Source organism: Balaenoptera physalus (genome assembly GCF_965194825.1).
Source record: "Balaenoptera physalus genome assembly, chromosome: 12".
Classification (NCBI taxonomy): domain Eukaryota; kingdom Metazoa; phylum Chordata; class Mammalia; order Artiodactyla; family Balaenopteridae; genus Balaenoptera; species Balaenoptera physalus.
The window spans coordinates 76,963,625-76,990,459 of NC_138897.1; the positions used below are offsets into that span (position 1 = coordinate 76,963,625).

Genomic DNA, 26,835 nt, shown 5'->3' on the forward strand with positions numbered 1-26,835 from the left:
AGCATCTGTACTTACTTTGAGCATCACCAGAGTGACAAAGGGTTTCTTAAAGTCACAGTACATTCTTGATGAGCACAGTGTGGATGGAAGATAAGCCTAAAAGAGGCTGAGGAAATGCCTGCGCCTCACTTGCTGGTCTCTGTCTTTACTCACAGCGCCCCCGACCCCCACCCAGTGCAGGTGGGTCTGAGTATAACATGACAGCTCTCATCTAACTGAGAGCACTTTTTACTTGCTGGGCCTTCAGACTCCATCTCTTCCCCCAGGAAGACTAGCAAGCTTTCCAAGATAAATTTCAAGTATTTTGTTTTTTAATGAATAAAAGGAATTCCCAGAAGGGGAGCAATTTCCAGCCTGATCAGAGCTGCAGGCACCCAGGGTTCCGACCAGTATCTCCAGTCCCTCCCAAGTGCACAGGGACCTTGGCGGGGAGTGACTCCCACCCTGCAGACAGACGGCTTCTCGGCTTCTGGGCTTCGGGAATCCTCCATCAGATGAAGTGGCTGGTGCCATTCACTGGCATCCAAGCATGTATTGGAAGTGGATCCGTCTAGGTTTTTTCCTCGTAGACACCAAGTGTGTCCATCACCCCTCTTCCCTTAAATTCTGAGTTTGACCAGTAGACACCCACCTTACCTTCAAGGTGAAAAACCCCCAGTTACTGTCACATGCTCTGAAATTAGAGGTCTGAAACCGGGGATAAAATAATTTTTTAATGGAAGGAGAGGTTGCATAACATAAAACTAACCATTTTAGTTATTTATTTATTTGGCTTTTTTTTTTTTTTTTTTTTTTTTTTTGCCGTGGGGCACAGCTTGCGGGATCTTGGTTCCCCTACCAGGGATTGAACCTGGCTGGGCCACTGCAGTGAAAGCACCGAGTGCTAACCACTGGACCACCAAGGAGTTCCCAAAACTAACCATTTTAAAGGGAACAGTTCAGTGGCTTGGAATATTCTAGGTGTCATGCAACCACCACCTCTATCTAGTTCCAGACCTCTTCCGTCGCCCTGAAAGGAAACCCCGTCCTCATTAGGGCTCCCTCCGAAACTCCTCTTCCCCCAGGCCCTGGCCACTACCAGTCAGCTTTCTGTCTCTAAAGACTGGCCTGTTCTGGACATTTCACCCAAGCGGCCTCACGCACTCCGTGGTCTTTTGTGTCTGGCTTGTTAGCGTTGTGTTGGGCGTGAACCGGTGAGAACACGAGAGCTTGCGCTGAGGGCTCCCCCCTCCCCTCTGCCCTTCCCAGTGGCCGTGCAGCAGCCCACTGCCTGGCACACGACGGCGGTGGACGACTTCGCCAGCTTCCAGCGCAAGTGGTTTGAGGTGGCCTTCGTGGCTGAGGAGCTCTTGCACTCGGAGATCCCTGCCTTCCTGTTGCCCTGGCTGCCCAGCCGGCCGGCCTCCTACGCCAGCAGGCACAGCTCCTTCAGCCGCAGCTTCGGGGGCCGGAGTCAGGCGGCTGCGCTTTTAGGTAGGTGCCCAAGCAGGTGGAGCCCGGGGACACGCTGGAGGGTGGCTGAGCAGAGGGGCAGCCAAAGGGGTGGTGCCACGGGAACCAAGGTTAGGGCCCCTGCGGCTGTCACACTATGACTGTTAGCACCGCAGCTCCTGTGCGGCTTCCACCAGCCTAGTGGGTCGAGCTCATCATTGTCCCAACCAACCAACAGGGCTCAGCAGTTGTCAAATCAGGGAAGGACACTAATCTTCCATGGACAGGAGGGGACAGACAGTGTGGCCACTTTTCCCAAGAGGCTCAGGACACAGGGGATGTGAGCTGGTGCTCCCTGCTGGTTTAGCTCTTGCCAGAGGCTGTCCCATGACTACAACATCCTAGGACCTCAGAAGAAGAAGGGACCTCAGAGGTGGTCCATTCCAGGCACTCACCCTGTGCGTGACCCTCCTCTCTGCCCTCCCGCCCCAAATGTGCTTACCCCATCAAGGGATGCACACCGGGATTCTTCTCTCCCCTCCTCGGTTCCTGCAGCCCTAAGATGGGGTGAACACCTGCTTATTGAACAGTGGTGACCTCTGCTCTCAAGGACCGGACTGATGGGTCGAGATGTGAGCGTCTTTAGAAAATGCGTGCTCTAGGCAGGGAGTCGTGAGATTTCCCTCAAAGGCAGGTTGGAGAGACCCTCAAAACCCTCTGGAAGGAGGGAAGCAAACGTAACATAGGCCGAACTCCAGGGAAATTCCCCATTCTACTTGGTTAGCCCAGAAGTGCCCGGCTAATTGGAATTCTTGCCTAGCTGGTGGAATGGAAACGTTACTAGTCGTCACAGTTTCCAGATTCTCAGAGTTGCTCAGAGCCATCGTGGCCAGTGCTTTGTGTGAGAGGCAGGGGACAGACCACCACTTCTCACCAAGGTCCCCACGGGGGTGTGTGCAGGGTCCCAGCCCGTGTGCTGCACTTACCCCTTGGTTAGGGTTACTGCTTCTGGGAGATGCGTCGTCATTTTGGTTCTGGAGGCTATCTTGACTGTTTCTATAAGGACATCCTCATTTCCAGAGTCTTCTCCCGCAGTCGCTGGTACAACCCTCTCGTGACTGCCATCATCTGAAGCTCAGGATGAGATTTGTGTCATTTAGTTTAGCTTTGGTTCTTAGTTACTTCAAAAAGTGTGGTCAAAAAGGAAAAGCATATGGGAAAATATGTCCAAAAAAGAGGAAGAGTAGGGGCAAAGAGATTTATATCTACAGCGGGTAGTTTATCACCCTGGGGTGTTCTTCACCCTGTGCAGGGGTGTCAGGAGGGTCGGTGGTTCTGAAACTAGGCAGAATCTTTCATATGTGCATGTTTTCTGGGAAAACATCCACTTACTAGGTTTTCAATGGCTCCCATGATTGTTATAGTGGAATTTTACTCCATCAGCTTCCTTTCCCACCACCCCTCCCACAGGAAGTGGGTTTCTTTTCCTTTTAAACCCAACACGGCATTATTACAGCTACTTCTCTCCAGTAACACCCCTCCCACCTCTGTGTTAGGGCATGAGATCCTTCTTCCCAGCATTTTTTCAGGTTAGAACATAGACTTTTACTGTATTGTTTACTTAAGTGAAATTGGTCTATCTGTAGTGTTGAGTCTTTTTCTCAGAAAAAAATCAACATGATATAGAAGGGGAAGAAGGCCTTTGTATCATTTATGACCTGCTCCCTTTTTCGTTCATTCATTTTGATGTGTTCCTTTTTAGACATTCCTAATTCTCAGTTGGAAGTTAGCAGCAGAAAACTGTTTTGAAATGCCTGACGGTGGCACATGGTCCTGTCTGGCTTGGTCTGTGGTGGCTCCACTTCCCCACCCCTGTCATCCTGTGTCGCTGAGCCGTGAAGCTCAGGGGCATCCGAGACCCCGGAAGAGGCAGCGCTGCTTCCCTTGAGCCAGTCCCACGCCTTTTACTTCTCAGCCTTCTCTTGACAGCCCACCGGATCTCAGGCTCAGAAGGGGCTGTAGGGCACCTCGGTCCAAACCCTGATGCTTGAATGTCTTCCGTAGCAGACCTGAGGAGTGGGGAGCCAGCCGCTCTTTGAAAACTCCCACCCACGTGGCACTCACTCCCGAGATCGCTCGTTCTGTCGATGGGCAGAGCTGGTTGTTACCTTTACCTTCACTCCTCTCCCTGAGATACTGTTCTTTCTCTGCCCGTGACACCGATCCCCTCCTCGGGTCTTTGACAACCCCTCTCTGTGACCTGGGTGAAGGATGCTCAGCCTGGGTTTGTCCTTATTCACTGGCCTCGCTGTATCTCCCTATGCCAAGGGGAACAAGTCGGTCCTCATGGAAGTCAAGGAGAGATGCAGAGAACTGGCCGGGGGCCGCACCTCAGCTGGGCTCACACCGTTGTCAGCATCCTCAGCCCTCTGGCAGCGTCTGCACTGTCACCTCCCCTACTGAGGAGCGAAGCCAGTGGTATCTTGAGCCCGTAACCACTAGGCTGAACAGTGCGCTTCCTCTGCCTTCCTCAGACCAGCCTGTTCTGAACTTGACGTGCCACATGGGAGAGGAGACATGTGCAAAGTCACTGCTGGTGTTTTCCGAGTGCCCTTTCTTTCGTGACTGGGGCTTTTCACCTACAGAGAACACACTGTCCAAGCCCAGAGAGCAAACTTCCTTCCTTGAGTTTGGGCTGTTCAGTAAAGGGTTACTCTGGTGGTGTCAGGAGTCAGGAACACGAGGCAGAGACAGAAACTCGTTTTGATGAGACTTTTAGCACCAGAGCCGCCTAGTTCTTTAACCTTAAGCAGCGTCCGTGGCAGTCTTGGGTAGACCTCTGATGGAGCAGTGGTGATAAGCCCGTGGCTTAAATTGGGAGGAAGGAATAACAGGAGCAGGAGGAAAGGAGGAGAGTCACAAGGGAGGGTGGCCAGAGGAGAAGGCAGGAGGGGGGTCCGAGAGCCCTTCTCATCCACGTTTCACTTGACCCTCCCCTCTCCTCTGCAAAGCAGCTGGACGGGCGCCCCCTCAGTTTGCAGATGAGGAGCCAAACCAGGAGGGGTGGAGCAACGTTCTCAGGGGCGCAGGGCTTGGACGGCAGGGCTTAGGTCTTCCCAGTCCAAGTCGACAGCGTCTCCCACTTTGCACGTTCTGGTTTTGAGAGAATGACGAGCTGTGTACCTCGCAGCTGAGTGTTGGTCTGCCTGGGTCCCGTTCAGCGTCCGAGCGGCAGCTCCACTGCCCCCCCCAGCACAAGTTCATTCAAATTGCTGACTCAAGAGCCGTTACTTGTGTGTGATAAAAGCCACTCGGGGCTTCTACCTGCAGAACCCAGAACTAAGCTGACCGCCGCAGACAAAGAAATGCCACTGGATTCGAGGGGGCAGGGGAGAAAGAGGGTCCGATCGTAGTTTGCGGAAGCCCCATGTGTGGCAGTGCCCAGCCAGGCGGAGCAGAGCCCTGATCTTCTTACTTCTGAGCCAGCTTGGGGCCTTTAGTCTGGTCAGGAACTTGACAGTCTGACCCATCTCTAAAACACCCCTGTCTTGGTTGAGAAGGATTTCTGAGCAGGAGCCCAGATTGGATGAGCTACTTTGGTGCTGACCTGGCATCCTTGGGCAGCACACGGTTGTTGGGACAGAGCGTTAGCCTTCATTAAGAGGTTTCATTTCTTGAGAAAAGATTATAGAACTATTGCCTTCCTGGGTTGAAACCAGAAAAGCAAGACCTCCTCCTCGCTGTGGTCCGGGCTGCGTGTCCCATCGTGTCCCTTCGTGGTCACTGGAATCGGAAGATCTGGGGCTCAGCCTGGCTGAGGTTCTGACTCTGATCTTGGCCAAGACGTTTTTCCTCCATGGGTTGCTGTTTCCTCATCTGTAAATCAGGAGTTGGATTAGATTAGGGGAAGCGAACTATGGTTTAACCAGCCACATCTGGCCTATCACCTGTTTGTTCATTTGTTTGTTTTATAATAAACTTTATTTTTAGAGCACTTTCAGGTTCACAGCAAAACTGAGCAGAAAGTACAGTTTCCATATACTCCCTGCCCCCCGCAACCTGCACACATGCACAGCCTCCCTTGCTATCACCGGCACCACCGGAGTGGGACATTTGTTACAATCGACGACCCTACACTGACACATCATTATCACCCAAGGCCCATGGTTTCCCTTAGAGTTCACTCTTGGTGCTGTGCATTTTATGGGTTTTGACAAATGTATAATGACATATATTCACCATTATAGTATCATGCAGAGTAGCCTGACTGCCCTAAAAATCCATTTGTTTTTGTAAGTAAAGTTTTACTGGAACACAGCTGTGCCCACTCGTTTAGGTAATATCTAAGGCTGCTTTTGCACTATAACGGCAGCATTGAATAGTTGGAACAGAGACCTTGTAGCCTGCAAAACCTAAAATATTTACTACGTGGACCTTTATGGAAAGCACTTGCCAAGCCCTGGACTAGCTGATTTCCAGGAAGCGTCTGGAATCTGCAGTTTCACATCTGGATGCTCGGTTGTTTGCTCTTCCTCCTCACCCCCTGCCTTCCTTTCCCTCCTCTGGCCACCAACCTCCCCCCTGCCATGTAGCTGCCACTGTCCCAGAGCAGAGGACCGTGACCCTGGACGTGGACGTGAACAACCGCACAGACCGACTGGAGTGGTGCAGCTGTTACTACCACGGCAACTTCTCACTGAACGCGGCCTTCGAGATCAAGCTGCACTGGATGGCGGTGACCGCCGCTGTGCTCTTTGAGATGGTGAGACCCCCTTATGTGCGGTCGGGCCTGGGCTCACCTGGCAGACGGGCACGCGGGTGCTCGGTAGAGATTCACGCCACTTAAAAAATTGTTTTCACTTCAGGCTCCTATTACCTTCACCTGGACTGTTGGAATAGCCTCTTTCAAAAAATTAAACATAGTGAAAACTTCAAACAGTCGAAAAGGGTATGTAGATCAGGGTTTCTGACCCTTGGTGTGCTACTGACACGTAGGGCCAATGGTTCTGTCATGGGGGGCCTGGCCTGTGCATTGTAGGATGTTGAACAACATCCCTGGCCTCTACCCACCAAATACCAGTAGCATACCCTCCTGTGACAACCAAAAATGTCTCCAGATATTGCTGATGTCCCCAGGGAGGGGGGGGGCATTGCCCCCAGTTGAGAATCACTGTTGTAGAGCAAAACGTAACCCTCTCTCCCACCCTCACCCTGTTCCCTGGGACTTCCATCTACTGCCCTGCCACTTTGCTGGTACTTGCAGAGAGATTCTGTGCATATAGAGGCCCTGTTACTTTTACTTTTTTTTGTTTTTTTTTTTTAACAGATGTAGTAGCTCAGAATATTTACTATTCTTGTTGTGTTTTTCCTATCACCTATATATCTTCTGTATCAATATAAATAAGTCGGCCTCACTGTTGTTTTTTTTAAATTTGTTTTGCCTCATTTTGGGGGGAAAGTTTTTAAAATAACATTTGTTTCTTAAAAGTTAACATGTGCGTAATAGGAAACTAAAAAAACACAAGAAGTAAAAATCAAAGTCATCCGTAATCACAAGTATTTTACAGTCTGACATGTCCTTCTAGGTCCCGTTTGTGTATCTATGCAACTAAGCATCCATTTTTATGTAATTAAGATTCTACAGTTATGTATCATGTATTTTTTTTTCTGTTTGGCCACACTGTGTGGCATGCGGGATCTTACTTCTCCGACCAGGGATCGAACCAGCGCCCCTGCAGTGGAAGCGCAGACTCTTAACCACTGGACCACCAGGGAAGTCCCTGTATCATGTTTTTTTTATACATCATGAATATTTACCATTTCAAAGTTCCAAAGCTACCTGAGTATTTTGGTAACCAAGAATACACTACATCAGCTCAATTTGGAAGACATTGCCTCATTATTTTTAAGGGCTGCAGAATACTCTATTGCTTGTTTGTATCATAGTTTATCTACTCAATCCTCTGTTCGTGAACATCACTGCTTTTAACTCTGGTTCTCTACAGGGGTGGGGGAGGTGTGTGGTTGTGACCTCTTAGGAGCATTTGGCATATCTGGAGACATTTTTACTTGCCCCAAATGGTGGGGGTGCCCCTGGGGTCTAGCGGGTGGTGGGGAGACCAGGGATGTAGCCCATCATCCTATAGCACAGAGCACAACACAGCCTCTAAGGCAAAGACTCCCCCAGCCCCAGTGTCTCGAGTGCCAAAGCTGAGAAGCCCTGTTTCAGCTGGTCTCCTGCCTGTTTCTGCTTCTCGTCCGCCCTGGTGCAGCTGCCTCCTCAGGTCACTCATTGCTCCTGGCCACCCCCCATCCCAGGCTGTGTGTCTAAAATAAATGCTCCTTAGCCGAGCTGTCAGTGTCTTCCAGGAGCCCTCTTGAGCCATCTTTACAGTCTCCTACTCTTTTTTATATGCTTTCTCCTTCAGCCCCAAAGAGTATTTCTCTATGGCTTCAACTGAGTCCCACGCCCCTCCAACACTGGCCCAAACATCTCATTGCACAGCTGAAAGCAGCTGGAAAGTTCAAAAAGAGTTTGTGAAGAGCCTAGGAGATGACCAAAGGGAAAGGAGCACAGTGTCGGCTGGCAATGTACAGGTTTTTTTGTCCGGGGCTCAAAAGCCTAGTTTTATCCCCATAAGATGTGGGAGAGATTGGTCCACGTCTCTGTCTGCCCAGCCCCTGTCTGCCTCCAAATGGCATTACTGTCTTTGAGGACCCCTCCCATGGAGACACTCCCATCCAGGGAACATTGTTAAGGTCCAAATCAAAAAAGACGCCCAGCTGCCCATTCCGCTCAGCTTGCAGGGGACACCAGCTCGTCCCCAGCGGGTCAGCGCCGGGATGACCACTCCCTCCAGCCAGAACTAACCCTCTGGCCCTGTGTGATAGCGTCCTCCTCAGAAGCCCCACCAGATGACCCTGTCTCAGAACCACACAGCCACAGTGTTCTCTCTCACTCACACATAAACACACACACGCACGCACACACACACACACACACAGATATAGTTTGGCAGGAAGAAGAGTATTTATTTCCTCAGAGGAGTTTAGCATCCATCTTTTAAAAAGTACACTTTTCACATCAATTCATGTAAAACCCACTGAAAGCTGCTCGTATTTTTATCATGATTTTATTAAGTTTTTAAGAATCTCAAGTGTAGGTTAATTATTATTTTAAGGCCATGTCCACATTTGTTATAAATCACATTTTATTTAGATAAATATTACATAAGCCTTAGAAATTACTTGGTCAAGCAGAGACCTTGGTGTTTTGGTCATGGTTAGGAGTGTTCCTGGGAGAAAAGCTAAGAGTGGGGAAGGTTTGTCGTTAAGCCCCAGTAACTTTCATTCTCGGTCAGTCTTCAGACAGATGGCGTTTGGGAGCTTGCAGAGAGCAGCTCTCATTCTGCGAGGTCAGCGCTTGTCACTTTTGGCCAGAGGCCACCATGATCATCTTGCAGCCCGCGTCTTGTCCCTCTCAGCCAGCCTGAGTGGATTGTTTTCCTATTTGATACTTTGGACTTAGTAAATTTTTGATAAAGGACAAAATTAGAAGGACTTAACCTATATCCTGTGACTTTCCTCCAACATCCTATGGAGCAAGAAGAGGCAGGACATAGCTCTCCCTAGTCTGTTCCTCCCGAAAGAGACCCTGAAGTTGCAGAAGCTCAGGCTGTGAGGAGGAGCCATGCGCTTACCTCCCAGTCTTTCAAGGATTCATAGGAGGTTCAACTGTGTTTCTTCCTCCCAGGGTGGGTCTGGAGCCGGCGGACATTAATCAATGAACGTGTGGATCAATACGCAGGCCATCACTCGGGTGGCTTCGCTCCTCAGGAAGTTACTTCTCTTGTCAGAGTGAACTTGGAGGTGACGCTGTGTGTTTCTGTGCTTCCCATCAGGTCCAAGGTTGGCATCGCAAGGCCACCTCCTGTGGCTTTTTGTTGGTGCCGGTTTTGGAGGGTCCCTTTGCACTGCCCAGTTACCTGTACGGCGACCCGCTCCGGGCCCAGCTCTTCATCCCGCTCAACATCAGCTGCCTGCTCAAGGAGGGCAACGAGCACCTGTTTGACAGTAAGAGACACCCCTCTCCGGAGGGCCTGTCACCCGCGTAGACCCTTCCCCCAGGGTCGCCTCTCTAGGTGCCTGGAGGCCAGCTTTTTTTTTTTTTTTTTTTCAATTTGGTAAAATGGAGGCCAGCTTTTCACGGGCCAGTGAAAAGAAGGAGCCTTGTAGACAGGGGGCCAGAGGTTTTTTCGGTTTGTTTGTTTTTTATGAATTAATTAATTGATTGATTGATTGGCTGCGTTGGGTCTTCGTTGCTGTGTGCGGGCTTTCTCTTCATTGCAGTGTGCGGGCTTCTCATTGCGGTGGCCCCGCCTTGTTGCAGAGCACAGGCTCTAGGCACGCAGGCTCAGTAGTTGTTGCTCGCAGGCTCCAGAGTGCAGGCTCAGTATTTGTGGCACACGGGCCTAGTTTCTCCGTGGCATGTGGGATCCTCCTGGACCAGGGCTCGAACCCGTGTCCCCTGCACTGGCAGGCGAGTTCCCAACCACTGCACCACCAGGGAAGTGCTGGTGCCAGAGTTTTAATCCTGGTTCTTCACTTAGTGGCTGAGCAACCCTGGACAAGTCACTTAATGTCTCTGAGCCTCAAATGCCTTATTCCTAAAATGGGGGCGACCAGAGCTGCCTCACTAACTCAGGAAGACCCTCGTAAGGCCTGGAGGGGACGGTGGGTGGGAGAGGGCACTGTGCTCTGTAAATCTTGAGCAGCACTGGGCTTCTCCCTACACCCTCCTTCCTCTGCTCCAGCCTTACTGGTTTGGGCGGCAGGAATCTGATCCTCACTGGAGGCTTGGATCTGCTACTCCACGAGAAAAGGCCGGAAATGGAAGGCATTGAAAGCAAAAACAGGACACAGTGTGCTGTTGTGCAAAGCTGAGATGCGTCAGCACCTGGAGGACGCGGGACCCCCTCAGAGTGCCTCCCCAGAATGGAGACCATGGGGCCGACCCCACCCGCTGCTCCACCCTCGTCCACCAGACTCTGAGGGCAGGTGTAGACAGATGGAGGGATGAGCTGCCTTCACACAGCACGGACTTTTCATCACCAAGCACTCATTTCGATGAGCATGTAATTAGCTCCTACAAAGCACCCCATGAGCTCATGGATGATCTTTTTATAACGAAAATCTAGAGTCGCTGCTGGTGTGTCAGAGCCCTGTAGATTCTCAGGCGTAGAAATTATCAGTGTGGAGAAACAAACTTTTGAGGTGAAGGAGATGCTTTTTCCTGAGTTCTTATGAGTCTGTGCTGTGTTTGGTGGCAGAGAAACGGCCCCCCCATCCCCAGGGTGCAAAGAGCTTTTGTTCCGAAGGCCCACCTGTACATTCTTTACATCTTGGAAGACATTTTTGTATAGACACAGTGTTTTAAGTGATAGTTGGGATTCCAGGTGAGCCCCACGGCCCCTGGAGGCTGAAGATCCCGGGATCTTTAGGGTTTACAAAGCACCCCCCAACCCCCCCCACACACACGTTCTCGTTTACCCTCACGGTGTGGCCGAGGGGGGACTGTTTTTTGCCGTCCTGAAATGGCAGGTGATTATGTCTGCGTCTGATGACTTTAAGCCAGGCACCGCCTCCTACTGCTGTTTTTAATATGTTGAGGGGAAGGTGAGATCTCCCGCCATACCACCCAAAGACTCTTCTGGGGTTTTCCGCCTTCGCTGTAACAGCACCGGGGTGCTCGCAGGGCTGGCACTGGAGGACATTTCTGTGTAAACCGATGGTTTTCCCTGCCAGTCGTAACCCAGTCTTCAAGACCGGCATCCTCTGTTGGTTGCCATGGTTACGGCTGAACGAAAGGAGTCCTAGTTGAAAGGAATAAAGACTTGAATCTAAAAATCGGTTTTCTTGCTTCTGTGCCACCTCTCTTCCTGTTATCTCCCATTCTGATAACAGGGAATTCAAAATCTTAAAAATCTGACAAGAATACACTGTGTCTGTTTTTATCTATTAAAGCCAAAGTCTTTTCTCTTTTCTGCTCTTTGGTTACCCGGAATCCTCAAATCTATCCTAGATATAAAATTCCAAATACGGAAAGAGCAACAAAGCCCCTGCGGGCACCCCTGGCCTCTGGGACGAGGTCTCAGCAGTACCTTGATCCCGAGAGCAGCCCTGGCCTGTTGCCTCTTATGTGTGACAGCTGCCTCATCCCTGCCACCTCCTCACCCTGCTCCTGCTCTCACACCAGCCAGGCTGCAGCACGAAGTGGGCGGTGGGGGCGGGCACTCATCTGCCCCGCCCCCTTCCCCTCCCCTCCCCAGCTGATCACGTTTCCAAAAATCATTTTATATTGATTTGCTTCAATTTCCCCACCCCTAAAATGGAAGACGGGGAATTTTTTTTTTTTTCTCCTTAGAAGCAAATAACATGCATTTCAAGCTTATCTTTTGGTTGTATTTTAACATCCTGCTCCTTTCCGCTTTTGGCACAGACGGTCATTAGAATGCGTCTCATACCAAGTTCTAGTAGCTCACACTGGTCGCTGAGGACTCATATTCCTCTCCTTTCTAGACCCTGATGGAGCTTGAGGGCTGTTACTGTCTTTAGGATATCCCTCCTTGGGGTGGAGGCTGGTGCTTCTGAAAGCAGGTGGTGTGAAAAAGCAGAGCTCAGGCTCAAGGGGGGAGCACTGCCAAGAGTAGTGAAAGATACCCAAGGCTGGACCCAGGGAGATTTTCAAATCTTGGAATCACAACTCGGCATTTATTCTTTTTTCCTTTTAGGCTTTGAACCAGAAACATACTGGGACCGAATGCACCTTTTCCAGGAAGCCATCGCACACAGGTTTGTCCCTTAGCAAGAGGGAAGCGTGGGGAGGCATCATTGTTGGTCTCAAATAGCAGTTACCACAGTGAAGCCCAGTTCATTCCCTTTCTGGGGAGATGGACCCAGTCCACCAGTGACAGCCAGTGACAGATTCACAGCTTATCTCCGACTGGTCCCTCTGCCTTGGTTTCAGAGATGAGCACCACCTGTCCAGTTCCTGGAGCTGTAGTTTTTCAGACTTGCTTCCCTCTTCTTCCAGTTTGTAGGAGAGCAGAGAGCTCTCTCCTCAGCCTCCTACAAGACCTGGAGCCAAACTCTCCAGGAGATGAAAAACTGTAGAATCTGTCAGGAGCCTCCTGTGACACATGTTGAGAAGACAATGAATGGTTAAAAAGCAATAGATATGTTCAGTAGATATTTACTGGTACCTAATATGTATAGCAGGGAGAGCCTTTCCTAGGCTTAGCTGTACCCCCCAGGCCGGTCCAGCTGTGTCTCTAGAACATCACTAACTCAGTGTCCGGTTGCTGCCTTGTGTTATTCATAGAAAATCAGAGCCTCCTGTGCCTGCTTCAGTGTCATATCATCTTGTTCAGGCGCCTTCAGTTGTCCCCGCCCCACCTGGCACACCCCCCTCCGTGCACAGCCCCCCACCAACCGCAGGATAACGTCCGGAATCTTCGGCCTCCCCCCACCCAAGCCGGCCCAGGCCTGCCTTAGACCTTACTCAGCCCTTTTCTTCGATGCTTGGTAAAGGCTGTGAAATGAATGCCAGGGCACCTGACTTCCTCCGTCCAGGAGGAGGGGGTGCAATTCGGGGCGGTCAATGAAGAGGTCAGTGGGAAAGGACTTTGATGTGGGAAGCGGACAGGCCTGGTTCACCTCGGCCTCCACCGGCATCTGGCTGAGGAACCGTGAGGTGCTTTGCCTTCGAGTTCTCCCCCTTCACAGGGTTGTTGGGAGGGTTCCCTGACGTTCCCAGCACCTATTAGGACCCCAGGAGATGGTAGTTATTATTAGGAAGACGAGTTTGTCAGCAGGTCCTGCTGATCCACACTGAGTAAGTAGAGAGCCTTGATCGGAAAGTAGAGAGGAAGAAGGGCAGACCCCAGAGCCGCTCCTGCATGTGCTAGAACCAGCTGACAGTGATGAGCTGGCGGTGCCCATCAGCCGATCTGTTTAATTTATGTGTCTGACTTCACATGTTCTTCAGTAAGTAATTATCAAGTGCCCATGTAAAGCCAGCAGCTTCTGTAGAGGATGCAACACAGCACCTCCCTGGAGCTCAGTCCAGGAAGGGAGACAGGGTTTTCCCTGCTTTAGTTCTGCCTCATCACAGGCTTCATTACATAAACCCCTCAGACTCAGGGCAGGGGCCATATCTACCAATGCATCCTTTACAGCACTTAGCAGGTAGAGTGTAATATATGCACTTTGTGGAAATAAAAAAACCAGGAATAGAACAAGCCATGGATGAAAAATGGCCCCTCCTGCCTGTTTCCAGAACACAGCGAGGCAGGGTCCCAGCTTTCCTCGCCTTAAGGAAAGGACTCCAGTTATGATATTTCTCAGCGCAAAGCCTTTATTGAGAACTACTGTGTGCTTAGTGTGGGAGAACAGAGGAAGGGGAGAGGGGCCCGGCTCAGCAGAGTTAAGATAAGGGCCTTCCCCGGGGGAGCTGACAGTCTTGGGGGTGGGCGCAGGGGGGAGGGCCGATGCGAGGGAGTGGGGGGGTGGCTGGGTGGAGATGAAGGCTGGATGAGGGAGAGCTGGGCAGGTGCGAGGCTCTCAGCACCCAGAGAGGAAAGGGGGCCGGGGTGGTGGGAAGCGGTGAGGACAGAGAGAAGCAGCCTGAACGTTCCACCCGAAAGAGACTTTCCAGATCCCTTGGCCGTCGGAGAGTCGTGTTAGCCACACTCTCGCTCCCCCCAGCGCGCCCCCCTGCCCCCCACCGTGTCCCTGTAGCCCAGGGGCCCCTCATCGGCCTGTCTCCCTGTCCTTCCCTTAGGTTTGGGTTTGTTCAAGATAAATATTCTGCCTCTGCTTTCAACTTCCCTGCTGAGACCAAGCCTCAGTACATCCACGTCACAGGTGAGGCGCTCCAGGCGCAGCGTGGACGGGGTGGGGTCGGGGAGGCTGAGGTAGGACCGGGAGCCCCGGGGGTGGGGGCGGGGGGGCTGGCCCGGGCACCCTCCCTCCCTCCTTCCCGGCACTGTGACCTGGCCCCTGTCCCCACAGGCACGGTGTTCCTGCAGCTGCCCTACTCCAAGCGCAAGTTCTCGGGGCAGCCACGGCGGCGCCGCAACTCCACCAGCTCCACCAGCCAGAGCCTGTTCTGCGAGGAGAGGGTGGGCTACAGCTGGGCCTACAACACCATGCTGACCAAGACCTGGCGCTCCAGTGCCACCGGCGACGAGAGATTTGCTGACCGGCTGCTGAAGGACTTCACGGACTTCTGCGTCAACCGTGACAACCGGCTGGTGACCTTCTGGACGAGCTGCCTGGAGAAGATGCACGCCAGCGCCCCGTGACGGGCGGGGGGTGAGGGGCCGGGGGATACTGTCCTGCTGCTGATGGTACTCGGTGGGGTCAGGCAGACTCGGGTGGTGGGGGCTGTGGGTGCTGCTTGGCCCCCGCCAGCCTCCATCTGCTCCAGGAGGAAGACTGCGGAAGCCTCTGGCACCCGGGAGCAGGTGGGAGGGCGCCCCCGTGCATGTCCTCAGCAACAGACTGGCTCCCGTGAGCGTCCTTTCCTTCATCGTCCGCAGGTACTTCCCGCCCAGGAGGAGTGTGCAAAGGATGTAAGATAACTTTGTGAAATAATGTACCATAGGCTCACACCAACTGTATATACCTGTACAGAGCAGAAACGGGAATAAACTGGCCCGTGTGGCATCTCTGTCCCCAGCCTGGTCCCGGGCAGCAAGCAATCCTGTCTTCGGCTGGGCAGTCGTGCCCTGTCTCTGGGGCCCTGGAGGCCGATGAGACGGCCACAGACGCTGGGGAGGACTCCAGAATTCACTTGGGGGTCTGGCTGTGAGTTTACTGAAAGGTTTCTCTTCACGGGCCCTCGGGCAGGAGAGGAGAGTTCCAGGCAGGCCTCATGAGCAGACAGGACGAGGTGCTGGGATCCCGCGGGCCTGGTTGTGGGAGGCGAGTCTTGCTAAGTAGGTGAGCCTGGCGTGGCGCGCAGATGTCACGGCATTCCGAAAAAAATCCAAGGAAGCCTCTGTTGACTCTGGCTGAGGTTAGGACCCACTGCTCGATGGGATTAGACTCAGCATGGTCCTCAACCTCAGCCCCGCCCTCACTGGCCAGGGGGTAGAGGGTGGGGGGACCTGACAGCTCCCACCACTTCCCCTCCCGCCACTTCTCCTCCACCCCGAGTTAATCACAAGCCCTATTGATCTACCACCTCAATGGCCTGCAAGTCCGTCCCCCTCTCCCAGGAGCCCTGCAGCCGCTCTCAGCCTGGCCCTCACTTCCTCTTCCTCCTCCTGCATGGCTAGGAGCACCTCCCACCTGGTCTCTGCTTTCCCTCCAGGCCCTTCTCCACTCGGCATTCACCACTCTGATTGTGCCCCCCACCTATTTAGACCTCCCCCCCACATCCCTCCTCCCACTGCTCCACACCTCCTTCCACCCACTTGTCCAAGACCGAATCTGGGAGTCAAACTCAGTCCTCCTCCTCCATCAGACTCCCACCTGTCCCTCAGGCCCGCCCACCACCTCCCTCCCTCCCTGCTGCCCAGGTGCGGATCCCGGCCTTTGGGGAGGGCACGGTTTGGTTAGACTCGGAGGACATGTGCGGATCGCAAGGCCACCACCGGGTGTAAGGATGTGATAGCCATTAGTTGGTGGAAAGAGAAAAGCAGTGGGCTTGGGCCCAGGAGGACCTGGCTTTAAATTCCAGCCCTGCCATCTCTTAGCTGTGAGAACCAGGGGTGGTTCTGTCTCTTGAGCCTGTTTCCTCCCCTATTAAATAGGGATGGTGTGGCCTCAGCTTCCTCCCCAGCCCCCACCCAGACACACACACCTGCGGGCACGCCTCTGAGTATTTCTCTTTTTCTGTGCTTGCGACACTGTCATTATTTGCTGACCCATTTCAGCTCACTTGCTGGGACTTTCTTCTGGCACATTCTTCAGCTAATGAGAGAGGAGTGAGTTGGTGAGATCAAGGGAGCTGGTGCACGCTGCAGGGCCCCTCACGGGGTCCAGCATGTAGGAGGGACACAAGAACTGTGAGAAAGACCTTGAAGGGATCCCCGGTCTGCCTTCCTAAATTGACTCCTGGAAGGCACTCATTCGTGTTGAGAAGTGACACCATTGAGTCCCCGACACATGCGTGACATGCCTTGGGTCACCCCACCGCGGGTGGAGATGAGGCTGGTCCCATAAGGCAAGAGCCCCAGAGCAGGGGGTTCTTAGAGATCTGGTCCAACCTCTTCATTTTCTCCCAGATAAGAAGACAGTGACCTGCCCCAGGCTCAGGGTGGGATCAGCAGGAGGACCCAGGACCTCCGGCTCCTGGCCTAGTACCTTTCTAGGCGCTGGATCCAGATTCCAGCAGGGCCACTTGCCAGCATGTGACCCTGAGTGAGTTACTGCGCCTCTCAGAGCCCTGGTTTTCTCATCTGAAAAATGAGACAATAACACCCTCGTGGGGTTGTGAAAATTGCCTGAGAGAATTCGCATAAAGAGCTGAGATGGTGCCTGGAAGGTTGTGAGCCCTTCCTAAACATGAGCTGTTATGATGATGATGATGACTGCCTGGGACTCTGTGAACCCCAGGGAATTAGAGATGGGAATGACCACAGAGGGCAGGAATGGACGAGGCAGTCTTTAAAGAGGAAGTAGCCTTGGGCCTTGTAGGATGTGTAGGAGTCAGCGTGGTCAAGAGGCTGCACTCCTCTAACAGCTGTGGCTGTTCTGCCTTATCTGGGTCCCAGGAACTTCTGCTGGGAAGTTTTCTCTGTTGGCAGAGGTGCCGCGTTGCTAAGAGCAGGAAGAAGGGCCTCCTGGCTCCCGCCCACTGGGAACAGGGTTGTGGCCCGAGGCTGGCAGCTCTGGAGACATTTCTCAGTTCTGTGGTTGTGCTGGGGGCAGGGGGATGCACATGGGCCCCTGTACACCTGGGGCGGCGCCAGTCAGCCTCCTGGACATAGAAATGAGTCTGGGGTGAGGAACCACACAGGTGTGGGATGCAGAAAACATGATGGGGAAAGAAACACATCCCTTTACCGAAGGAACGAGAAATCGGCCAAAGGGGCTTCAAAGCAGAAGAAGGAGCTGCCTTAGTCCCACCCGTGGTTCCTCAAGGCTCCTGTGCCTAAGAGCTGCTTAAATCACAGATTCCACAGACTCCCCCAGAGATTCTGATGCAAGGGGTCTGGACTCTGTGCTGTAAACAGATGCTCGAGTGACTCCGGTCTCGGTGGTCCATTTGAGAAACCCTGCTGCAGACCCCTTCTCTGGGCTTTCTTCCCTCTTACTTTACACGCAGGCCTAACCAGCCTGGAAATCTGGTTCTCAGACCAAAGCAGAGCAGAGGTCGCCACACACCGGAAGGCAGAGAACTCAAGAGCAGGGTGAAATGACAAGTGACAGCACGATGGCAGCAGGGGCGGACAGAGAACCTCCCAGGGCACGGGACCCCTACAGACACGGGACCCCCAGAGGATGGGCCAACGCTGCCAAATTCTATGTTGGAGAGGCATGGAAGCCCGTCTCCCATTTGTAGGAAGAGACCCATCAAAACAAAATGGAAACTTCAGGTATTACAAGGAACAAGTACACAATACACACCTGAGACACCACGAGGTTTTGCTGAAGTGGAAAGAGTGGGAGAGAAGACTGAATAGTTTCAGATGCATGAAATAAAAATGGTTTCCCCATTTCTCGAGCGTTCCCTGCATTCTGGGCAGTGTAGCATACTTTACGTGCCTTTCCATCTTGTAATCTTTGCCAGAGTCACACCAGATGTGGGTAGGAGCCCCAGGTGGCGGAGCCTCAGGCCACAGAGCCGACAGCGGCTGGAATCAGGTCTGTGGGACCCCAGAACCCAGCCCTGCCCACTGCGCTGTCCCCCTCCCATCCGGCTGGAGCTGGGACAGTGAGGCGTCGCCCTCTGCTCCGTCCTGGGGGCCCCTCTCTCTCTTTCGGCTGACTATGCTCCTATGCTCCGTGTGGGGTGCGGCCCTGCTGGGGTGCAGGTGTGGGCATGGCCTCAAGGCTCTGGTAGGAAGGGTGCGGGGTCTTTCCTCTCCCACAAGGCTCCTCCCCTCTGGCCCCTGACTTCAGCCTGCAAGTGCTTCAGGCAGCTCCTGGCCTTCACACTGGCCCCAAGCCTGGCCTGGAATGTGCGGGTACCATGAACTCAGTCACACCAGCCTTTAAATTTGACCTCCACCCGCTTCTCTGGCTGCAGCAAGATCCATCTGTTTCTCAGTGAATCACGACACCGTCCTTCCAAGAAGGCGCCCTCTTCCCCCACGAGGGTGAGGGGAGGTGGGGAGCTGCGGTGCCACCCCCAGAGGCCCCTTGCTCTCCGAGTGCTGTCTCCCTTGGCAGTGAGTCTGGGTGAAACCTGGGGGCCCACAAGATTCCAGACCTCCCCTTCTCAACTGACGGGAAGCTGAGTTCCGAGAGGGCTGGCATCCCTGCCGATCCCTCAGCAGCTCGTGGCAGCCGTGACTGGAACGGAGTCTCACGTACCAGATTGCTTATGCAGGCTCCATTCCCGTCCCCCTGCCCCCCATCCCTGTTCATCCTCAAATGTCTCTTAAGCAGCAGAAAATTTTACTTTTAAGCCCGTGGCATCCCAGGAGAGAAACGTTTCCCTAGTGCCTTTGATGTTCATCCAACCCTAGTGGTTCACATCCTGGGTCCTCCTCCTACCCAGGATGAGAGCTCTGGGAGGCGTGATCAGCTGCTGTCTTGGGGAAGGGGCCCCTTTTCAAGGTGTCATGTTCTGCCTTTCCTCAAGCCCTGTGTCCTCAGAACCTGAGCTGACACAAGGGGGTGGGCAGGGCTCTGCCAGAGGCAAGCCCGAGAGACTTTTGTCCAGCCCCTGGCTACAGCGCTGGAGGAGAACCAGGAGAGGCCACGGCCTCTCAGCTGGGGGAAATTTTGACCCCCAAGGGACATGTGGAGACTGTTGTCACAACTGCGGGAGGTGCTACCTGCATCCAGTGGCTGCTTCTGGACACCGTATGGTGCACGGGACAGCTCCTGCCACAAAGAATTATTCAGTCCCAAATGTCAGTAGTGTTGATGTAGAGACGCCCTGAACTAGATTCTGATGGGGAAAGAGGTCCAGATGGGGGGCCCCTCCCTCCTGTGACTTTGGAGGAAGAGGGCCCGCCACTTGCCCCTGATGGTGGAGATCTGAATCCTTTCTTGATGGCATCCCCATCCCCAATGTCCTGTAGCAGTTACTCTTGCTGGGTTCCAAGACCAGAGTGGCTAAGAGACCTGCTTAGAGGCACATAGCAGGTTATGGACAGAACCAGGGTCAGAATCTTGGTTGTATTTAGTGCCCACGTGCTACAATGCGGCTCTTGTGTTTCCCTTCCCTTGTACACGTGGCTTGCCTCTCCAGCTGTATCTAAGCTCCCCAAGAGCAGAGAGCATATCTTGCTCATCTTGTATTCTCCACTGTGGGTCCCCAACCCACAAAGGTGCTCATTTAGAATCGGTTGAATTCATTTTTTCAGCCCAACATTTATGCAAAGCCGAACCAAGGCGGCCCTGCTTTCTTGGTGGAGGGCAGCAGACATGTAAAGCACTACAGAAATAGAGGAGGGGTCTTAATTCTGCACAGGGGCTGCTGGGGAAGACTAGAGAAAGGGGCATTGAGGCCATCCAAACGTTCTGATTTGAATGTGTCTGGAGGTCCACTGAGAGCCTGGTACACCACCAGCCGGTTGGAAGCTTGAGAAGGGAGGGAGAGAAGCAGAAGAAAAGTAACGTTGGACCCCAAGCTAGTGTGCATCCATTGGCCTAGTGCTGGAGCCTGAGGACAGTTCCCCCGCTTCTCAGGGAAGTGGAGGGACTTACCCTGGGTTACTGAGCACACACGTGGCAGAGGAAGGATTGGGCTCAGGGATTCTCCACCTCACAGCTCTTCCCTTAGAGAGAGAAGGGGGGGATGTGGGAGAAAGCAGCCCACCGACAGTGGCTTTCAGGGTGGGGCAGCCACGTCCTGGAAGTAGGGAGGACAGGGCTTGTGGCCTAGACTCCCTGCACAGTGATGAGGGCCTTGTCTGGCCTCCCCATGGCCTGACCACCGCACTAGCCACCGTTGGTGGTTGGCACTCGGAGGATGGGAGCACTCCAGGGTGGTCTGACACACAGGATGTGTCTCACCTCAAAGCAGAAGTGAAATGGGGCACACTTCCCCTTGCAAGACAAGAGGCAAGTCCGACCACCCTCTCACCACCACCTCCTGCAGGAGCCTGGCTGCCACCACTGGGATCTGAGACTGGGGGACGACAGAGAGAAGCCGTCCTGGTCTGGGGAACCACACAGGGAGCTGGGGTCTACTTCCCACCGTGCACGCCTCCTTGGGCAGCATCCCTGTGATTGGAAGATACTGTTTCCAGTTTTTATGATTTAGGCTCTAAGGGAGACGGTCTCCTGGCAGAGCCACAGCCAGCCCATCGCTGCACAAGGGAGGTTCACTTGTGGTTTGTTCATTGTTCACACACTCAACCTCCACTCTCCCATCAACCAATATATTAAGAACCATCTGTGTGCCAGGCATTGTGTGGATACAGGAGGGAGAAGGGCATGAACAAAAACCACACAAATAACTATGGTTATGGCTGTGGAATAAGAATAGTTGTGAAAAGTGCTCCAAAGGCCATGGAGAGGCCACTGTGGGAGGTCTGACGGGCCCCCGACCACACATGGGGCTCAGGGGAGGCTCCGGGGCATTTCTGTGGAGACCTGTTGGATGGCAGGGCTTGCAAAGGGCAGAGACGGCAGGGAGGGGGAAGAGCTGGCTGGAAGAGGCTGAGACCCTGAGATGGAAAGAAGCTTGGGGGGCAGGAGGGAGAGGGACGGGGGGACTGGTGTCACTGCAGAGAACGGATCACGCAAGATCTTGCAAGCTATGTAAGAGTTCCGCCTGTTGGATGCATCCTCAAGAGGAGTGTCGAAGGCTGGGGGACCTTGGGCAAGGCTTTCTCCTCCCTCTGCCTCAGTTTCCTCATCTTTTCAGTAGGAACATGTTCGCAGTCCTTGCAGGGGTGTTGATGAGCCTTTACGGAAAGCACTGGCGCGGCGTCTGGCACGGTGGAGGTGACCTGTAAGTGCAGCCATTAGTCTAATTGTGACTGAGGCAGGCCAGGAATCCAGGCTCCAGCCCGACTCCCCCTCCAATGGCTGTGCCTGCAGTTCCTGCCTCCCCGCCTCCCCCCGCACCCCCCCACCCCCCCGCCCAGGGCTGCTTCTAAGAGACACGGAGCCAGGAGCCGGTCATCGGGGCTGAACACATTGGCCTGAGTTCCAACTAGCTCTCTGATAAAGCATTTCCCTGCTGTCATTTCACTGCCCTTTGCCAGCCACGCTAATGCAGCCTGGGAAGAGGCTCTGGTCCACAGCCATGGCCAGCCTAGGAGCCGATGTCCCCTCCCACCTCCCAGCCCCCGCGGCGCCCCAGGTTCTGGCAGATGACTGATCAGCCAGTCTCTGTGATGGCAGCCACGTGCCTGCAGGCGAGGGGCTGGGGTGACGCAGAGCTGGCAGCCCCGGGGTTGACCGGCAGCAGGACTGCATTATTCTGCAACGGTAGAGCCACCCTGGAATCCCTCTCTTCTCATTCAGGGAAGGAATCTCCCTAGAGGGGAAAGGACCTGGCCCGGGGCACACGTGCCTGGAGCCGTGCAGGTGGTCTGCTTGCTACCTGGCTTTGTTCTAGCAATAACCCCTCATGCTGGGTATTACTGGCCACTTGTACAGATAAGGAACTGAGGATTGCGGTCACCCAGCTGACAAGTGGCAGAGTCTGGATTCTACTCCAGGTCACCGTGACTTTGCCCTGCCCCCTGCCCCTTGGTAGTGGCCCTTTGGGCTGGGTTTTGCTGTATTTTTGTATTTCATCCGGTGTGAGCGGATTGTAGGAGGCCTGGAAACGAGGTGGGCAAGGCTGAGCTTTGGTTTCTTCACCTGGCAAGGGGCCGCGGGAGTGTCACACAAGCTAAAGGCACCTCGGCGATGGGTGGGGCCACGCTTCTGGTTTACAGAGACGAAGCTGAGGTCTGGAGGTGGAGAGCAGCTTGCCTGAGGTTACAGGGTTGGTTGGCGCAGAGCTGGTGGGCTTTCCTTATGCCTCCTTCGTGACCTCCCTTGCTGGCCTCTGGGCCCCTGTCCAGTCTCCGCACGTTGGAGGATCCCAGCCCGGGGCCCTTGGACCTCCTTTCTGCATCTCATTCCCCGGGCAACCTGGTCCTGTAATTCTAATTACCATCTACGTGCCTGTGAGTCTCCATGTGAGACCTCTAGCCTTGAACTCTGAACTCCAACCTGTTTGTCCAGCTGCCTTCCTGGCCGGTCTCTAGAGACCTGAGAGCATAGCAAACTGGTTGTGTCTAAAACACAGCTCTTGGGAATTCCCTGGCGGTCTAGTGGTTAGGACTCCATGCTTTCACTGCCGAGGGCCCGGGGTTCGATCCCTGATCAGGGAACTAAGATCCCACAAGCCGCGCCAAAAAAAAAAAAAAAAAAAAGGCAAGAACAACAACAACAATAAAAAACACACACAGCTCTTGATTTAGCTGCGTCCTCCCAGCTCCCAGCCAAACCTGCTCTACCTACAGTCTTCCCAGTTTTAGTCACTGTACCATCATCTACCCAGTTTTTCAGGCTGAAAGCCTTGGAGTTATTCTGTATTTCCTTCTCTCAACCCCCAGATCTAATCCATCAGCAAAAATATATTGTAATCTGACCCTTCTTCCCATCTCCACCTTTATCTGATGCAGCAGCCACCGACTGGTCCTCCTGCATCCTCCTTTGCCTTGAAGAATTTACTCTCCTCACAGCAACCAACATACTGTCTTTCAAACGCAGAACAGGTTGCATCCCTCCCCTGCTTGAAAACCCTCCAGTGACTTCCCAACAATTTGGGATGAAACCCCAACTCCTTGCCCCATGGGTCCTGGGCTTCTGGAGGCCTCCATCTCCGTTTTCACCTCCTCTTGTTCATTCTGAACCATGCAGTGTCTCCTCTTTCTGTTCCGTGGACGTCCCAAGGTTGCCCCTGCCTCGGGGGCTTTGCATGACTCTCCCCTCTTCTTGGAATCCTCCTCCCAAGATCATGGCTCCGTTGCTTCCTCATTGTTGGTGTCGCTTGTCGCCCTGCCTGACTCCCATGTCTAGAGAAGCACCACCCCTCTGCCCGCCACTGCCCATCACACTACCTTGTTATCTCCCGCGCACAGCCCTTGTCATCACCCAAAACCACCTGCATCACTGGCACACTTGTGCACTGTCTTCTCTCCTCACTGGAATGCAGGTTCCAGGACTGTTTTTCATCCCCTCCACGTCCTCAGTACTTACCACAGTGTGCCTGGAATGCAGTAGGCGCTCAATGAGTGCTTGTTCACAGAACCAACCACAAGGGCCTAAGCTACAAATCAGGTTCATCCCGGGTTGCTGTCCCCGGACTCTCCTGTAGGACAGCAGTTCCCTGTCCTTTGACTTCTTGAAGACATTAATTTCTTTAAGTGCTCAGAGGTTGCTCATTTACCTGCCTGCTCTACCACCTACAAACTACGTGACCTTGGGCAAATTACTTATTCTCTCTGTGCCTCGGTTTTGTCGGCTGTCAAGTGGGGATAGTAACAGTGCCCGCCTCATAGGGCGAATGTGAGAATTACATTAATGCAGGAAGAGGCTTAATTGCAGTGCATGGGACCCAGCGTTCAGTACCGTTAGCTCTCCTGCTGTGATCACCACCATCGTCACCAGTTTGACTGGTGTTTCCTCTCTGCCTTCAAGTAATAACACTTACCTGGCCACTTTGCCTGCTCAGCACCCTTCAGTGGCCTCCTAATCCACTTGGGAAGAGACCAAGCCCCTGGAAGTAGCCTGGCAGCCCCACCTCCCTCTCCAGCCTCACCTTGCATGACTTGCCCCCTTGCTCCATCCCCTGCAGTCACACGGGCCTTATGTCAGTTCTTCGTGTGATTTATGCTCGTCCCGTGCCAGGCACTCTGCCTGGAATGACCTTTCCCTCCTCCTGCCCCTGGTTGAAGCCCCCTCAGTGTGATCATGGCCTCTCAGCCTCCCTGCACGCCCCCAGGCACTATGAACCTGCGCTGCAGCCCTTGTCATAGCTGTGAGCGGGCACTCATTCCTTCCCTGGATAGATCTGTGCCTTTCCTACGAGACCCTGAGCTCCACGAGAGCAAAGACCCAGTCATCCTTTGCCCACTTTCGTACTCACGGTGTTTGCACATGGTAAGTGTTCAGTAAATATTAACTGAAGGAGTGGGGAGAAAGCCTTTGGGCTGGGCACACAACGCCCCAAGAGAAAATCTGCTGCCTTTGCAGAACCAACCAGCCTTTCTCACCGGCCTCTGGCCACAGAGCTGGAACAGCCCTCCTGACTTCCAGTAGGGTCCACTTGCTTGCATTGTGGCCTGGGGTAGCCGCTGCTTGCGTGCTGCCTTCTTTCACACAGTGCCCACAGAGTTACAGGAGTTGGGAGAGCCTTTGCTCGGCGAAGCCAAGACAGAAACTGGATGTGAAGCAGCGACGCGATGGGGAAGTCTGTCTGGCTTCCTGAGCTCTGCCGGCTCACGGCCAGACATCCAGCTCTTCCTTCCCTCTCAAAACAGGGTAACTGTGGGGTCCTGAAGGCCGAGTGCTCTGCTCGGGTTTTTCTGGCTGATGGTATTTCCTTTGATTGCTTGGAACAGAGGTCCTCGCAGGCTTCAGTCCTGGGCCAGTCCCCATGCCTCGAGTCTGAGCCAGGACATGGCAAAATGAGAAAAACAGGGACACTATAAGGTGTTCTCATAAAGCTAAATTAATTCTCAGGTTGTCCTCCTTTTTTGTGTGTCAGGATGCCCTTTCGTTTATGAAATAAGGTTGATGGAGGTAGTGATAGATTCTCTCTCTCTCTTTTTTTTTTTCTGCATGGCATGTGGGATCTTAGTTCCCGGACCAGGGATCGAACCCATGACCCCTGCAGTGGAAGCACGGAGTCCTAACCACTGGACCACCAGGGAAGTCCCAGTGATAGGTTTTCCTTCTTCCCTTCCTCCCTTCCTCCCTTTCTTTCTTTCTTTCTTCCTTCTTTCCTTCCTTCCTTCTTTCCTTTCTTTCTCTTTCTTTCTTTTCTTTCTTTTTCTTTCTCTCTGTTTCCTTCTTTCTTCCTTCCTCCCTCCCTCCCTCCCTTCCCTCCTTTCTTTCTCTCTCTCTCTCTTTCTTTCTTTCTTCTTAATGTCCTGGCTTGTCAAATCACCTACTTAATTTCTTTTGAAATTTCCTGGTCCGTGGACAGTGGCTGAGCAGGGATGAGAACCCAGGTTTCCTGGTTCCAGTTTAACTGTCTCTCCGCTCTGCAGCCCCTCCCTGGAGAAGATAAGATGCAGGGGAGACACGAGAGCTGGCTGTAAATTACTGACGGGCTGCCATGTGGAAGAGGGGACACGCTTGTTCTGGCTGCACCCCTGGGGTCTCCAGGGAACAGTTTCAGGTGGGCACGTTCATGGCTTAGAATAGTTTCTGACAGGCAAGTACTCAACAACAGACAAGGCTGCCCCACCCGGCAGTGTTCAGGCACAGGTGGGGCAGCTCCATTCGGGCCTGGTGGAGAAAATATTCGGGCCTGGGGGGGGTACCAATTAAGGGTCTTGGTCTTAGATTCAACCTGCTTTCTGCACCAGTTTCACCACTTACTATCCGTGTGACCTTGGGCAAGTCTGTTTCCTCTTATTTAAAATGGGGGTAATTATTGCCACCCTCAGGGTCCCGTGAGGATTAAAAAAGGGAGTGAGGCCTTCTAGGAGATGTGAATCCTGCCCCCAGGGAGCTTACTTAGAGTCTGGTAGAGAGCAGCAGAATCACAGAGAAAGGATAATGTGAAGCAACTTATGAGCAAGGACCGGCAAGAGTGGCCCAGACGTCTGTGCTGGGGCGTTTCTGAGTATGGGCTATCAGGGAAGTAGGTAACACTTAAACTGAACCTTGAGATGCTGCCTGGGTCTGGATAAGTAGAGAGGAAGGAATGGGGAGCTTTCAGGGAGGAGAGCATATAGTGGTCTATTAAGTACGGGTCTAGCAAGTAGCTATATTTTTAAATATAAATTTATTTATTTATTATTTATTTATATTTAATTTTGGCTGCCTTGGGTCTTCGCTGCTGCGCGCGGGCTTTCTCTAGTTGCGGCGAGCGGGGGCTACTCTTCGTTGTGGTGCACGGGCTTCTCACTGCGGTGGCTTCTCTTGCTGTGGAGCATGGGCTCTAGGCACGTGGGCTTTAGTAGTTGTGGCTCACGGGCTTAGTTCCTCCATGGCATGTGGGATCTTCCCGGACCAGGGCTCGAACCCGTGTCCCCTGCA

At 53.3% G+C, this 26,835-nt stretch overlaps 2 protein-coding genes across 18 annotated transcripts in view; one reads left to right on the forward strand and one right to left on the reverse strand.

The window, feature by feature from the left end:
• Positions 1-15,171, forward strand: part of DEPDC5 (DEP domain containing 5, GATOR1 subcomplex subunit) — a 91,864-nt gene extending 76,693 nt beyond the window's left edge. For all 8 annotated transcript variants that reach the window (XM_082417379.1, XM_082417381.1, XM_082417376.1 and 5 more), the window contains 6 exons: positions 1,249-1,473; positions 6,024-6,193; positions 9,333-9,504; positions 12,222-12,282; positions 14,273-14,355; positions 14,503-15,171. In XM_082417379.1, coding sequence (XP_082273505.1) covers positions 1,249-1,473; positions 6,024-6,193; positions 9,333-9,504; positions 12,222-12,282; positions 14,273-14,355; positions 14,503-14,795 — 1,004 coding nt within the window. In that variant the 3' untranslated portion in view covers positions 14,796-15,171. The remainder of the gene's footprint in view (positions 1-1,248; positions 1,474-6,023; positions 6,194-9,332; positions 9,505-12,221; positions 12,283-14,272; positions 14,356-14,502) is intronic.
• LOC309639833 (uncharacterized protein) overlaps positions 1-26,835 on the reverse strand; it is a 55,487-nt gene that overhangs the window by 4,259 nt on the left and 24,393 nt on the right. For 2 of the 10 annotated variants that reach the window (XR_014251874.1, XR_014251875.1), the window contains exon 3: positions 2,418-5,307. Coding sequence is in view for 2 of the 10 variants with exons in the window: in XM_082417607.1 (XP_082273733.1) it covers positions 5,212-5,307 (96 nt within the window). In the remaining 8 variants the exon portion in view is untranslated. The other 8 variants (XR_014251878.1, XM_082417608.1, XR_014251876.1 and 5 more) reach the window with 7 other exon arrangements.